The sequence below is a fragment of the Mustela lutreola genome, chromosome 8, assembly GCF_030435805.1.
Source record: "Mustela lutreola isolate mMusLut2 chromosome 8, mMusLut2.pri, whole genome shotgun sequence".
In the NCBI taxonomy this organism is placed as follows: domain Eukaryota; kingdom Metazoa; phylum Chordata; class Mammalia; order Carnivora; family Mustelidae; genus Mustela; species Mustela lutreola.
This window is the reverse complement of record NC_081297.1, coordinates 65760066-65775462: the sequence shown is the minus strand read 5'-3', so window position 1 is coordinate 65775462 and position 15397 is coordinate 65760066. Positions and strand designations below refer to the sequence as shown.

Genomic DNA, 15397 nt, shown 5'->3' with positions numbered 1-15397 from the left:
CGGGGACACCACTCTTCCGGCGTGGCCTGGCCTGCGTAACCGCCCTCCCCTGGGTGCTCTCGGACTTTACCGATCCGTTGCCGGCGAGGGTGACTGGACGGAGCCGCTTGTATTTAAAATGTTCTTTTTTTATTTGTCGTTTAAAAACAAACTTGGAAGAAGCAAAATCCAAAACTTGCCCTTTGCCTCTTGCAACATAAATTATGTACAGTTCAGAATGATCGCTGATACAAAACATGCCAAGGACAGGGCGCTGGGGGTGGAGGGAGAAAGGGCGCTTTAAAAAAGGGAATCATTTCATCCGTTGTTACGAAGGACCAATCTTGCTGTACAGGATACACACAACACAAAATAAAGTCTTCACGGGATTCACACTTGTCAGCGATTTATTTTTTAAAAAGGGGGAGGGTCCTGAAGGTGAGGGGAGAAGACTGTAAAAGGGAAAAACTGAAAACTGAATATGTGCAAGTGTAAACCAACCCAAAATACAAACACGGGGGGGGGGGTGGGAAGAGGAGGGAATTCAGATGCAATTATACAGGCGGGGTACTTTAAAAACAAAACAAAACAAAAAAAAAAACCAACAACCAAAATTCCAACCTTGTAGCTTGGGTCTGAGTTAGTTTATATAAAAATTAAAAACTGTATAAGGTTCTTCACTAAATTCTACAGGACTATCGGATACCTAGCATATGCTTACAAAGTCTGCCCCATCCCCTTTTCCCAATCCCAGGGCCCAAGCCCCAACCAGAGCCTAACTCACAGGAGCCAATCTCCCTCTCCCTGTAGCCTAGAACTTTTGCTCTTGGAAAAGGAATATCCAATGGCTTTGGGGGCAGCAGCCCAGTCTCCTCACTGCCTGATTTAATGACAGTGGTTTTTTTGTGGGGGTGGAGGATGCTCTTAAACATTTGCAGCTTGAAACAGTTGAGGAAGCAGCTTTAAAAAAAAAAAAAAAATCTCCCTACCCCCATCAATCCGCAACCCCCCAAATTCAAAAACAAAACAAAACAAAACCTAAAATCACAACAGCGACCTTGCTCCCCCTCCAGCAGACCCGCCCATCCACCGCCACCAAGCCCACCCCTACACTCCAGACATTTGATTCTTGAAAATATTAATTACAAAATGCCCTTTGCCCACAGCCCCTAGGAGAGAACTGCATATAAGCTTCATCTTCATCCCCACACTCCCTACTCAAGAGGGGTCTGGGGCCTCACCCACCCCCAATCTACCCCTAAGCCCCAGGAAGAGGTTCAACTGCAGCACAAGCTTGGGCAGAAAGGGGAAGGAAAGGGAGGCAGGGAACCCATCACCCTCTGGCTCCCGCTGGGGCCAGCTCACTTTTGTGCGTTATAACATAGTCCAACTATACAAGGGGGGTGAGAACTGCCCAGCCTCTATACCCCCACCTTACAGCAGTCACAGCCAGGGGGTGGGGAGGGGGTGAGGAAAAGGGCGGTAGGTTGGGTAATGGAGGGGGCCCCCCCACAAGGGGAGCTCCATGTGTCCGCCCCACACCCCCCTACCATTTATAAACTGGTTTTGTAAAAAGAAAATAGATATATTTATATAGAATATATAAAGCACAAAAATTAGTAGTTTTACATTTGCTCTCCCCGGGGGTGGGGGGAGAGGGGAGGGTTCTTACCTCCAGCCGGCTCCCCCATTCCCCACAAGACTATGTACAATCCCATGTATAAATAGATAAATACCCCCCACCCTCCCCGCGCTGACACTAAGCTCCCCACCCCCACATCACCACCCCTTCCCACCAGACCAGCAGCAGTTTGGTGACTGAGGGAAAGTGGGAGCTCCGGGCCACACCCTGCCTCACTGGGTATGGGCATGCCACTCAGGGATAGCCCTCACCCGACCACCCACCCACCCCATCCAGGGGCTGGAGGGCAAATGGGCTCATGATGGGGTTGGGAAAACAGGAGGGCGATATCCTGGTCCTAGGTTTAGCACACCCCTCCTGCCCCCATGTCCAGATGGAGAAGGAAGTCCTAGAGCAACTAGGGGCCAGTTATCCCCAATCTTCATCAGCATTAGCCTCAACCACCATCCCATGCCCATAATTAAAAACAAAGATGGATTTTTTGTTGTTGTTTTTCTTCCTCTTCCTACCCCCTTTCCACCCACTCAGAAGAGGGCAGTGAGGCGGAAGAGAGGGTCGGGGCAGTAGGGGGCTTGGAGAGGGTCTCACATTTCAAAACAGCAAAAAATCCAACACTTAAATGAGGTAGGTGTGGGTGCGGGGTCTCCTTGCCCGGCTTGCCTGGCTTGCCCTCCTGGGCAGCTGGGCGCCTCTTTCCCGTTCATGTTGCATTTGTCAGAGTGGAAAACAAGGAAACACAACCCATAGAGAGACAGAAACACAGAGGAGAAGAGGGAGACAGAGACAGATTGAGGGAAGGGGATGGGAGTGAGGGTGGGGGCAGGACCCGGCAGGCAGGGCCAGGTGTGGGACCCGGCCTTTGGGATTGTCAAGCTTAGTCAAGTCTCTTTGCAGCCTTGAGTTGGGCCGGAGAGGTCGGTGGGAGAAGCAGGGCTGTGAGGCCCCGCCACACATCCTCCTCCCCCCTCCCTGCTGCCTCCCAGTTGCTTCTGGGTAGTTCCCGGCCCATATCCCCCTCAAACCTGAGATGCCCAATGGCTGCTTCTGTCTGGCCCCTCCTGGAGCTGGGGGCAGAGATGCCAGCCTGGGGGCCGGTGGCGGGGAAGAGGGTTGCCCCTGGTGCCCAGGGTGGGCTTGGCCTAGGGCCCTCTGCCCCAGCCTCCTGCTCCAGGGGCTCCGGTCAGCCGGCAGCCCCAGCCCTGGGTCCTGGCTCTGGCTGCTACCTCTCTTCCCCCTCATCCCTTTCAGGGAAGAGGTTGGGGGTGGGGGGACTCCCCTGCCTGGTAGCCTCTAAGCTTCTTAGTTCATCCATTTTCGACAATTCCAGGCTCCACAGTGGCAGGGGATCTTGTGCTGATCGTCCTCAAAGTCAAACTGATAGTCATAGGTCAGCTGGAAAGAAAAGAGGGTAGAATCGATGCCAGCCTCCCAGAGGGAGTGGGGGTTGGGCAGAGATCTGATCTGACAGCACTGGCCAAAGGAACTTGGGGAATAGCAGAGAAGAGGGAGCTGCTTAGTCACTCACAAAGGACACTTCCTCTCACCTCCTCTCCTTTGGGGATTCGCCGGCTGGAGATGATGATGATTTTATCCTCCTTGTCAAACGTCACAACTTCCGCCACACAGTTAGGGGCACAGGAATGGTTAATGTACCTAAGCAGTGGGCCAGAGTCGGGGATGCCAGGCAACTGAGTCGGGATGCTTTTGGCTCCTTCTTGGCCCACCCTGAGTGTCACCCCCAGGGACCCCTAAAATTCCTCCTGCCTCATTTGTCTCTCACCTGGCAGGGCCTCCAGTCAACGTAGCATCAATCACATGTTCGTTGTTTATTCGGAACATGTAGATGCCTCGATTCTAGAAGGGAGGAAGTTGCAGAAGTGGGAAGAATGTCAAAGAATGGCAGCGGTGCTAGTGGTGGGATTGGGTACCAGACCTGGGCAGGGGGCTTATCTTCAGTTCCTATCCCGCCTGTTTCCCATCTCTCACCTCCCCCGCCTCCCACAACTTTCCACCTGCTCTCCTGACCTGACCCCGATTCACCCTCCCTCCTCCACAGAGCGGGGGCCATAAGCCAGCCCCTACCTGCTCCTCATAGATTTTCTCCCGCCGGTTGGCCACCTCATTGCGAATGATGGTACCAATATACTCAATGACCATTGTGTGCTTTTCTAGGTCCTTGGCGGCGTAGAGCCCCAGGCCCTGGATACGGGAGCGGGCCAGGTACACGTTGTTCTTCCACTCGGTGCGCAGGCGTCGGTACTGTGATGACTTGGAGTGCACAAACTGCTTGCTGTATGGGGTGTTGGTCTCGCCTGTGAAGGTGCTCTGATATGCCTTGGACATGCTGGTGCTGTTCAGGGTGTGAGGCCTGGGAGGTGACACAGGCCATGACAAGACAGCTCTCCCTCAGACCAAGCACATGCCACCCGCCTCTTCCCTGGGATGTGCAACATGCCGGCTAGGGGCATGTGCCGTCTTGGAAATGGGAGCGGAGGCGTGTGGGTCTTGGCTTTGGTGTGATAGCCACTAGTTGTGGGGACCCGTCCGACACCCTGAGTGGTGCAGAGAGCCCAGGATGGGGGACAAGGTGGGGGGGGCACCAATTCCCCTACACTGAGCCCGTTCTCCCATCTCCCTGCCTTATACCACCCTCCTGCCAAACACAAGGCCACGCTCCTCTGGGAGGTTTTCCCCAAGCAGCCCAGGCCTGGCATGTAAGCTCATGGTTTGCTCAAATGTCTGAGTTCTACCTCTTGCACGTATTAGAAGCCCTGAAATTGGGGGCTGTGCCTACCACACTGGGCTGGATTTGAATTAAAAGTCGCTCTGAATTCACAGCCGAGAAGGTGGTACCCATTCCTTTCTTCACACTGTCCCCTTCTCTGACATAATGCTGGGCTCTGTACAGATGGCTCAGTGCAGGGGAATGACTGCTGCCTGGCAGGGATGCCTCTTCACCACCCTAGGGCACCAGCCAAAATCTTGCCCATCCCAGAGCAGTGGTTTTCAAACGTTTTCGATTCTTTTTGATTTAGAAGAGTTTTTTTTTCTTTAATAAAATGTCATTGGAATTCCAATACATAAACTAGGTGAAAACACAATGCTTCTGGCTGAATCCAATTTGGGGAAGGGGGAGTTGTGCACGGGGAGAGCCAAGTTCTGCTCACTCAGTTTATGTGTTCCAAAACTTTCTGAAACACAGACAGTTTGAAAACCACTGTTGTAGAGCATCAAGGACTAGGGATGACTGGGTTAGTAGAGCCTGATGCTCTTTGCTAGCCCAAGGAGCAACAGAAGGCCTTTGTGAAAACCCTGATACCAAGATTCTGCCTCCCTCTACCCAGGGACCAAAGTCAGGCTACCATGGTACACAGAAAGAGCAGTGAACCACAGGTTGAGAGGTAAGTTCTGGTCCCAGCTGTGTGACCTTTGTCTAGTCACTTAACCTTTCTGGGTCTCAGTTTTCTCCGCTGTAAAACGGGGGTCATACCACCTGCCCTACCTACCTCATAAGGTTGTTGTGAGGATCAAATGAGATAATGGATGTGAAAACGCTTTGAAAAAAAAAGTATAAAGTGCTATACAAATGTAAGGTTTTATTATTTATCTACTATATTTCTAATTATTTTTGACACCAACTCAGCCTGGGGAAGGGAAGGTGACCCTAGCCTTATGGGGTGTCTCAGGTTTGGGAGAATCACAGGCCCCCTGGAAGCAAAATAAGAGAGGAAGGAGGGAACTGGCTCCCTTATCTACTTGACAGAATTTCACCATTGTCTACCTAGAACCTTCCCAAGTCATTCCCAGGGTGCCCAAGGTAAGTCTGTCCCAGACCCCAGGTCAACCCAGAACACCTGAGCAGGGTGGAGGAGGAAAGGAATAACCTAGGTGATTCCTGCATACCCTCTAGCCAGGAGGCTTAGAGTGAACCCCCAAACCTTCATAACTGGCCGGAGGGCCCCTGCCAACCCCCACTCCCACATCCCACAGCCCCCACCCCAAAAGCTCACCGTTTGTAGTGTGTGAGGATCTTAGGCTCTGATCGGGCACAACCAGTGGGATTGATCATGAGTGGCAGCTCCATCAGGGGGTGGCGTCCATAGCGGAATAAATAGTTTTGACAGCTCTCCACTCCGGGCAGCTGTGGACACAGGTCATGCTTGCCTTAGCCTGAGCATTTTTGGGGCACGGCCAGTGTCCCCAGTGCCCACATGGCGCCTGGCCCCCTTCTTACTGATTCAGCTATGCGCAGCACGGCATGCACCGTCAGCCCAAAGAGCTCCTCGCCTTTCAGGTACTCAGGGAAGAGCCGCAGCATGTCGGCCTCTTTTCTCATGGCAGCCACGGGCTCGATGATGCGATTCCACACCGCTAAGAGGCAAGGAAAGAGAGTGGCCCTCAGAGGCAACTTCTGTTGACTGACCTCAGCCTAACCTTGATCCGAAGCTATGGTCCTTTTCTGTAGCTTGCACACCTCTCTGTGACAAGGCTGTGTGGTTCTTTAGGACTCCCCACTGGCCTCCCAGTCCCACTCTCCCTCAACAAGCCAGAAGGCCTCCTACCCTGGAGGGGCACCAGAGAGAGCTCTAGGACACAAACACATGACCTCAGGGCCCAGGAAACCCAGCACAGGCCACCATGCCTAACCGAGAGCCAGAACACCAGGCCTGCTTTAGAGCTAGGAAGACCTGGGTTCAGGTTCTGGTACTGGCTATGGGCCCTTATGCCAAATACCTAAATCTCTCTAAGGCTCTGGTTCTTTATGTATGCACTGGGCAATATGAAAGTACTCACCTTACAGGGCTGCCAGAAACAAAAAAGCCTAGGTCACTTACTTCAGTGTGTGGTGCACAGCACTTGCTCACTTATTTCTATCGTTAACGCTAGAGCTCAAAGCAAAAGAATTATGAGCAGGGCAAAGCGATCATAAGGCCCTCATGGTTAGGAACAGGGTGAGGGAGCCAGACGATGTGGTCTCAGAATAGTATTCCTTAGTTCCGCTGAGGCTAGGAAAAGGAGCTAGAATATGTGAAGCAGACAAGCAGAGTAGCTCCAATCACAAGGGAACGTAAGACAACTCAGAGAGGCTAGAACACTGTCTCTGGGGCTCTTAGAAGACCTCCACCTGCCTGAAGCCATGGGGGAAGATGACTCACAAAGACCCCATGGACCCCTTTCACTTGCACAGGAGTGTTTTGAGGGCCCAGTGCTCACCCTGGGGTGAGGCGTCAGTGAAAACCAGGTCCTCCAGGCCCTGCTCCATGACCTTGACGATGAACTCTGGCCTCCCGTTGTTCTCGCCGATGGAGCAGCGGTAGCAGCAGCGGCGGTTGTTGGTGCGGAGGCTCCAATAGATCCGTGTGGCCTCATAGCCCACGGGGTAGAGGGCCGTGGCGCTGTGGAAGTCGGCCATCTGATGCGGGAGCAGCTGTCCAATGGCGTGGAACACAAGGCCCCCTACACGGAACATGTGCAGCCGCTCTCCCCGCTGGATGATGCTGGCGATCTGCTTCACTTCGTCCCGCTCGATGTAGACCCGCCGGAAGACAGCAAAAGAGCTCAGCTCCTGCTCACAGGGCCCCTTGATCTTGTGCATTGGACACAGCATGGTCTTATCCTTAAAGAACATGCACTTGGCGCGGATGGCGCAGGCAAAATGGTAGACGTTGGGGCAACGCATTCGATTGCAGCTGCTGGTGGCACCGGTGCGCTGGCACTGGGAGCACTTGGTCAGCAGCCCACGGTGCAGAGCCACCTCCACGTTCATCAGTGCCCCACCCTGGGTCTCATAGACCTCTGTGGACCACAGGGCGCAGTTGAGGTGCACCCAGAGGTCCAGGTCTAGGTTCAGCAGGCGGGCAGGCCCATCAGTGGCCCCATCACCCTCCTCGTGACAGAAGCAGCAGCGCCTCATGTCACGAGGCACCTTGTCGGGCCGCAGGGCTGTGCCGAGCTGTTCCATAAACTCCGCCACTTCCCGCTCATCCTCCTGCCGCCCACTGCCCTTCTGGATGGTCAGTAGCAGCCGCAGCCGCTTCCAGCGCACCCCCTTCCACTTCTTGAGGCGAGGTGGCCGGGAATCTTCCCCTTCTTCGGGGGGCCGGGCTCGGGGCTTGGGTCGGGCCGATTCAGGGGATGAGGCCAGTGGCAAAGGCGACGGGACCGGTGGCTCAGCCAAGGGTTCGGTGGGGAGTTCTACCAGGGGTTCCGCAGGGGGGCTAGCCGGAGAGGGTGCCAAGGGGGATGGGGGCGGGGAGGGCTCTTCAGGAGGTGGGGCAGAGAGCTGTCGCACATCCAGGTTGGAGACATTGCAGGTGTAGCTGTGCTGGGCAGCTGGCTCTGGAGCAGGGCTCTCCTACAGAAGGGGACATGCCCGGTATCATCAGCGCCAGCTCCTTGCGTTGCAAGTCCCCTCCCTCCTCTTACCCAGGGTCCACTCTCCCCAAAGCCCTCTGCCTTCTGTGCTCTCCGCACACCCACCCTCTTTTCTCCCCCACACCTACCTGTTTCAGGAGGCTCAAGATGTCCAGCTGGCTCTTGAGGGTATAGCCGGGCAGCACTGCATCAAACTGCTTTAGCCAGTCAGGGCCAGCTTCCGGGCTCTTGCCTCCCAGACCCTTTTCTTTCCCTCCTACAGAAAGGAAGGGATCAGAACCTCCTAGCAGCATCCCTTCCTGCAGGTCCTGAGACTTCCTGCCGCACTCACCAGGGCCCTCAGCTTCTCCCTTCTTCGGCTCAGTGCCCGGCCGGGCAGGGCTCTCTGGGAACAGCACCTCATAGGAGTTGGGGATCTTCATGCTCAGCAGCTCTGCCACTGCCACCATCACACCATTCAGGTTCTGCCAGGGCAGGGAAGGGGCCAGGAAGACCGTGTCAGCAGCACGGGGTGCGCACTGCCACCACTCTGGCGGGGACACAACACCCAGAACCCTGCTCCCCAAGTGGCCCGTCAGTCCTGCCCTTCTCCCGTGCTTCCTTCACAGCACCTCTCCCAGACTGCTGCGGTCAGTAATTGGTGCTCCATGACAAGGGCCCCGTGCCCACCAAGTGTAGAAATGACACACCCTATGTTCACCACTTGGGAGACTCACAATACACATTAGCAAACGAAAGAATCTGAGAAGTCCTGTAGTAAAGAAACTTGTTTTGTGGTTTCAACTGGGATTTCCAATTTTCTTTGACCACAAAACCCTGTCAATGTTAAAAAATAACAGAGTTCCACCAAATGTAACTGGGGACATGCTGTCTTGCAGCATTCGTCGCATTCTGTGTGCTCCCCGACTGGTTGACTTGCATCTATCACTAGACTGTGAGCTCTCTGACGGCAGGGACCTCACATGCTTTATTTACCCTAATCCTGCAGCCTTCAGCCCAGGCGCTCACACACAGTAGGTCCTAGTACATAGTTCTGAGCAATTGAACTTATCCACACACGCTCCAGGGACTGTCTTCTGTCCAGGATCCCTTTGACCTCCAAGGAACCCCCAAGACACACCTTGGCCGCAGCAGCAGAGACCGTCAGCATGACGGACACCTCACTTCCTTTGCCCTTTTCCCAAGTTGTGGCAGGCAGCTTTCCAGGGGCCTCCGGGTCCAGGGCCCCATAAGGTTTGGTATCTGGGAAGACTGGAATGTGAGAGGGACCCATGTAAACTCCAGCTGCCTCTCTCTCCCAGCTTCAGACAACCCAGCCCTGCCTGGTCCATGCCCAGAGCAGCCTCTACCTGGGATACTGGCCCGAGGAATGATGGGGATGACAGGGGAAAGAGCCCGGTCTTCCTGCTCCCACCGGCCTGAGCCCAGCTGAGGGAAACGGGGAGCCTCCTCCCCCAAGATGCTTTCAGGGGACGAAGCCGGCACAATGCTATCAGGAGAATCGCTGTCCTCATCACTTTCCATCCTATGGGCCAAAAGTAGACATTTACTGGTATAGCCTTGTAGACATTCCCTCCCAAATTTAGAAATTAGTAGATGTCATAGCCTTACGTGAAATCTGCCACTGGCCAAAGGAAAAAAATAGGCAACCCGCCCTCCATCCCTATTCCTTATCCCCATTTCCAGGCCCACCCCGTACCTGACATCCTCAGTCTGATTGTGAGGGGGTGTAGGCAAGGCGGCCAGCAGGTCTAGACTCTTCACCTCTGAAGCATCTAAAGGGTAGGAGGGGAGAAGAAAAGTCAGGCTGGTGGCCAGAGATGACGGGACAATCTGCCCCATGTTTCAGGCCTAACTACTACAAGACCTAGTCTAGCTCTCATAACCACTACTATCTACCCACCCACCTACCTACAACCCTGGGTAAATGAGCTGTATTTATCAAGACTTTCCCCTGGGCCAGGCACTGGGCTTTATTTATCAACTTTAACAACTCCTGCATAAGAATATTCTAACACCTATTTACAGTGAGGAAACTGCGGCCCACACAAGTCGGTCATGTTACTTAGCGGCGCTAATACAGACAGATGAATACAGGCACCAGAGAATTCAAATCCACAGCTCACTGTAGTTCTATACACACTAAGGCACTGTAGGCTGTGCCTCGTGAACAAAAGCCTCATCGACACCCTTCCCGCCACCCACCTCCTCTGTTGCCCGTGCTCTGGAGCCCTGGCTTCCAACGAATCCGCCCTGAAGAGGCCAGGCCCTTCCTTAGATCAGGTATCCTGTCCTGTGCACGCACAGAGCCACACGCAATCCTTCCCATCTCAAATTGAGCAACTTGGATCCCAGCCGCCAAATCCTACCAGAGGAGGAGAGGCCCACTCTATTCCTGACTTACCCCTCAGCGTCCCTTCAGTATCCCGGGCAGAGGCAGCATCCTTGGGGTGCTCCCCCAGCTCTTCAGATGGGGTGACGCCATTCACCATCTTCTGCTGCACCGATGGGGGTGGGGTGGGGGGCAGCGACGAGGGTGGTGTCGGCGGGTTACTCAGGTTATTCTGGGGGTGGGGTGGGGTGTTGTGTGCAAGATGGCAGAGGGAGAATGACGTAATCTCCTGACCCCACACGACATCAGCAATTTCCTCATCTTCCACTCCCACCTCCACCTCCCCAAGAACCTCGTCAGCCCCAAAAGGTATTGCCATTTTTCTGACCTTGGTAAGCAGCTGGGAATAGTAGTCAGGGCCAGTGGGCAGTGCCCCACTTCCAAAGGCCCCCCTCAGCTGGCACTGCCCGTTGACCGGGCAACCACTGCCGAAGGGAGCAAAGAGGCTAAAATTGGCGGTGATAGTAGGCTCCGTTAGGGGCAGCAGGGACAGCTCCTAGGAGGGGCAAGATGACAAAGTTGGAAACCCGCAGTGTGTACATCTCTGCCACCCCACAGCTAGGGGCCAGGGGGCTGGCTCCTGGGGATTACCTGTTTCAGCTGTTTCAGCAAGGCCTCGCTGGCCCTGACCCCGTCCTCCTTCCGCAGCTTCTTTCGGGAGCTCACCAACCTGTCACTTGCCTTCTGTACCCGCTTGGGCTTTGGTGTCACAGGCTTCTTTGCTGTTGTGTCCTAGGCCAGAAAAACCCACAGTGAAGGCTGCGGTCTTCCTCCAAGTCCTCACCTCTTCTGGGTGAACCAGATCTGCTCACAGTGCCCTGGGTTGCAATCCCCTCTTATCTTCTCCAATCTCTCTAGAGCACTCACCTCTTTGTTGCTGGGGGTACCCTGTAGTTTCTGCTCCAGCCCAGCCAGCTTGCTGTCAATGTGCCCGTTGATCTCAGCTCGCAGCCCCTCGGGCCCCCGCCCAGTGCTGAGTTGCACATTCTTTGCGCGTAGAAGCTTCTGCAAGAGCAGATGCCCAGCCTCTGAGCGGGGGCCGGCCAGCAGGAGGTGGTTGCTGGTACCTGGTGCCCCTATTGGCTCCCCGTTGGCCTCCCTCTTCACCGCCTGGGCTCCCAGGGCACATGGCTCCTCCCGAGGCTCCTGCTTGATGCTGAGATGGGGTGGCTCAGTCACTGCCTGCCCATTCACCTGCTCCAGATGCCCAGGTACCAGGCTGCTCTGATCTGGCTTCCGGGCTTCCACTAGGTTGTCTGGGGGGTCCCAAGGTCCCAGCCCCTTGCCAAAGAAGGTATCTGCAAGCTGGGCAGCAGCAGGTGAGACCCTCCCAGGAGGCAGCTCCAAGGAAGGCCCCTGGGGTTTTGGGGTCCCTGGCTGGGTGGGGGGGAGCTGGGCCTCAGAGGGGAGCTGGGATGGGACCAGAGGACTAGCTCCGGGGGGCTGTGAGGAAGGTCTCTTTGGCTCTTGGGGGCTGGAGGGTGGAGGTGTGGGATGAACAGGGCCGAGGACCGGTCCTGCAGCTAAGGCTCCTTGTGGGGCAGGGAGCCGGGGTGGGCCCTGAGGTCGAAGCCCCGCCCCTAACTCCTGGAGAGGGCCTGTCTGGGATCCAGAGAAGCCCCCAAGTTGAGGCTGGCGACCCAGGAGGCCCTGGAGGGGAGAGGGCTGGGCCCCAGGCTCCTGGTAGGGTGGGGCCTGGCGCACTGCCTGACTCTGCTGCAGCTGCCGCTGCACGAGGAGTGCCTGTAGCTGCTGCTGCTGCTGCGGGCTCAAGTGCCGCAGCTGGGGGTTTTTGGCCAGGACCCCTTGGAGCTGCGCTCGAAGCTGCCCCATTGTTGGCATAACTCCAGGCCCGGGCAGGCCCGGCCCTGGTGGGAGGCCAGATCCTGCTTTGGCAGGCTGTGGCCCTGCGTTATTTTGCACGGGCCGCTCCAGTCCAAGGGGCTGTTGGGAGCCCAGAAGGTTCTGGGTCATGGTCCCAGGCTGCTCCCCTAAAGGAACGGAGGACTGGGCCAGCAGATGGGGCATGGATGAGGCCTCCGAGGATGAGCCACTGCCCACTGGCCCGTGGCTTCCCACACCTGCAGAATGGAGCAAGTTAACTTGCTGCTGCTGTGGACCTGGGAGCCTCAGGGGTGGCTGCAACTGTGCAGAGCCAGGCTGTGGCTGGGCCTGCGGTGGGATAAGCAGGAGCTGCGAGTCCCCGGACAATGAGGGCTTCACCTCCCCGGGTTCGGTGGCCGCCGACTCGGGAACAGCCCCTAGGGCTAGCGGCGCCCCTGGATGTGTGGACGGCCCCTCCACGGCCTCTGGAGGAACAGCTGTGTCTACCATGCTCTGTTCCTTGCCCGTCAAGACGGCAGCACCCAGGGCTCCGGGGCTAGAAAAGTGTTGTGCAGGCTTGGCGGGCATGCCGGGGCCGAGGGGCACCTGCTGCTGCGGCGGCGGTGGCTGCGGCGGAGACAGTAAAGTTCGACTCTGGTTCAAGAGGCCCATCTGCTGCTGCTGCTGCTGCTGAAATTGTTGGAGCTGCTGCTGCTGCTGCTGTTGAAGCTGCTGCTGTTGGTGCTGCTGCTGTTGGAGCTGCTGCTGCTGCTGCTGGAGCTGCTGCTGTTGATGCTGCTGCTGTTGGTGCTGCTGCTGCTGCTGCTGTTGAAGCTGCTGCTGTTGGTGCTGCTGCTGCTGCTGCTGCTGTTGGAGGTGCTGCTGCTGCTGCTGCTGCTGCTGCTGTTGGAGGTGCTGCTGCTGCTGCTGCTGTTGGAGCTGCTGCTGCTGCTGCTGTTGGAGGTGCTGTTGCTGCTGCTGTTGCTGTTGGAGCTGTTGCTGCTGCTGCTGCAAGGTGGCCATGGGCTGAGTGCTGAGTTTGGGCTGCCCACCGTGTGGCATCAGGCCCTGCTGCAGATGGGAAAGGCCTGCCATGGATCCCTGCTGTTGGTGCTGCTGTTGCTGCTGCTGGGCTGTGACCAGCCGATGTCCCATAAGGCCCTGACCCTGCTGTGCTAGCTGGGGGGAACTCAGCACCCGGGACTGGGTCAGAAGCACCTGTCTGTGAGGACCCTGGGGGCCCAAGGCTCCAGGGTGCTGCTGTTGCTGCTGCAACACTGCCACTTGGGCAGGGCCCAGCATGCCCTGGGGCCCCTGGGGTGGTTGTGGGGACAGTTGCTGGACCAAGAGGCCCGGATGGCTGCTGGGAGGCAGAAGACCCTGGGGCTTGGGACCCAGAGCTTGGTTTGCTTGTACGCCCAGGCTCTGCTGCTGTTGCTGCTGGACCGCCACCTGTCCTAGGAGGTGCTGCTGCTGCTGCTGCTGCTGCTGCAGTTTCTGGGCTAGCTGCATGCGTTGCTGCTGCAGCTGCAGCTGCCTTTCCTGGAGAAGTCTCGAATCGGGTCCTAGGCCTCGAAGAGCCAGGTTGCCAGGGAAGAAGCCTCCTGAGGGGCCAGCCAAGGGCCCAGCCCCACCAGAATGTTGCTGTTGCTGTTGCTGCTGTTGGGCCAGAGAGGTGTTGAGGAAAGGGCCACCAGGCTGTCCGGGGAGTGTCATGCCCCCTGGGGGCAGGCGAAGACCTGCAGCTTGCCCTCCCGGAGGCCCCTGCGGCGGCTGCAGCCCGTGGCCTGGGAGCAGCTGGCCGGGGAGCTTGGTGAGCAGTCGGGGACTCTGGGAAGGACTCAGGGCCAGCACGGCTGAGTGCTGCTGCTGTTGTTGTTGTTGCTGCTGCTGCTGTTTACTCCGGTATTCTGCCATGAGGTTGGTGTGCTCCTTCTGCTGCTTCCGGACCTAACATAGGAGAGTCGGGGCTCAGCCTGGAGCCTGCCCACCCGTGGCCTCCCTCTTCTGGGCTCCTGGTTACCAGGCTGAAGTCTGCCTTCCCTACCTGATCCAGTTGTTTCTGGATCTTGCTCTGCTGCTCTGTAACCAGCTTGAGCTTCTCAGCATCAGCCTCTGGGAACTCACGGCCAGCCTTTTTGGCAGTGCGCTGCTTGGCACACAGAGCCTTCCGGGACTTGCGGTGCACACCAATCTGCTCCTCTAGCACCTTCAGTTGCATCTGTAGGAGCTGCTGGGTATGAAACAGCCACTCCTCATACTGCCGCTGGTCAGCTTCATCTGGGAAGAGAAACAGGATGTCAGGACCCACAAAAGGGAGATCAGAGTCCCTCCTCCTCCAACATCTGCCCCAAGCCACTCCCATGCACACTCCTCCCCATCCCCATACTCACTGATCACTCCCTGGGCAAAAGTGGGTGGGTTGGGACGAGGCTGGGAGGGGTCACCAGCACTCCGCTCCTGTGGTGAGAGAAACCGCTAAAGGGTCATTGTCACAATTCAAGCCCTAAGAAGAGTGGCCCAATTGTGGGAGACACACGTTCCTACTCCCACCCTGATCACTTACCTGGCCACTCCCAACTGCCACATGGTTCTGCAGATCACTGCCAGGGCCCCCTGAGAGCCTCTGGGCTAGAAGGGACACTTGTTGCCTGGAGTCCGCCAAAACAGAGGGGATGTGTAGGTCATGGGGAAAGTTGAAAGACAAAGAGATGGGACAAGTAAGGAGGGGGAAACAGGAAGGAGAGGCGAAGGACTGTTGAAAGGAAAAGTGCCAACCACGCCCCACCTCCCAAGTCTTACCTGTTCATACCAGGTGCCACTCCAATGCTGCCCTGAGCCATCACCTTCTTGATGCCCTTCAAAGCCACCATCTTGGCCTTTGCAATGGGATCAATTATATCTTCTGCTGCAAATTTGTCCAGATCTGGAAAGAGGAGAGCCAAGTAAGCTAGACATTGGATTCAATACTCCGCTCTACATCTGCTGTGCCTTCCAACACCTTGATCTCCACCGAACCAAGTAGAACAAAGGAATGGCAAAAAAGTGGTGGGAAGACCACTAAGGAGCCAGGCAGCATGGGTGACTCAGCTTTACTATTCACAAGACACATGGCCCTGTTTTCACTTGCATGGTGCTAAGAGATACTCAGCAAGTATCTGTAGGGCCAACACATCAATGTCACT

General features: G+C 56.3%; 1 protein-coding gene across 11 annotated transcripts in view; it reads right to left on the bottom strand.

The window, feature by feature from the left end:
- Positions 1-107: 107 nt before the first annotated feature.
- The window catches only part of KMT2D (lysine methyltransferase 2D), a 39881-nt gene continuing 24591 nt past the window's right edge, over positions 108-15397 (bottom strand). For 6 of the 11 annotated variants that reach the window (XM_059185471.1, XM_059185482.1, XM_059185475.1 and 3 more), the window contains exons 36-56: positions 15015-15138; positions 14779-14863; positions 14606-14672; positions 14260-14492; positions 11256-14162; positions 10980-11120; positions 10717-10884; positions 10401-10560; positions 9696-9771; positions 9346-9521; positions 9117-9247; positions 8328-8460; positions 8125-8252; positions 6836-7976; positions 5856-5992; positions 5632-5762; positions 5128-5175; positions 3704-3989; positions 3402-3475; positions 3166-3274; positions 108-3013 (exon numbers count right to left, since the gene is read on the bottom strand). In XM_059185471.1, the coding sequence (XP_059041454.1) occupies positions 2921-3013; positions 3166-3274; positions 3402-3475; positions 3704-3989; positions 5128-5175; positions 5632-5762; positions 5856-5992; positions 6836-7976; positions 8125-8252; positions 8328-8460; positions 9117-9247; positions 9346-9521; positions 9696-9771; positions 10401-10560; positions 10717-10884; positions 10980-11120; positions 11256-14162; positions 14260-14492; positions 14606-14672; positions 14779-14863; positions 15015-15138 (6548 nt within the window). In that variant the 3' untranslated portion in view covers positions 108-2920. The remainder of the gene's footprint in view (positions 3014-3165; positions 3275-3401; positions 3476-3703; positions 3990-5127; positions 5176-5631; positions 5763-5855; positions 5993-6835; positions 7977-8124; positions 8253-8327; positions 8461-9116; positions 9248-9345; positions 9522-9695; positions 9772-10400; positions 10561-10716; positions 10885-10979; positions 11121-11255; positions 14163-14259; positions 14493-14605; positions 14673-14778; positions 14864-15014; positions 15139-15397) is intronic. The other 5 variants (XM_059185476.1, XM_059185479.1, XM_059185480.1 and 2 more) reach the window with 3 other exon arrangements.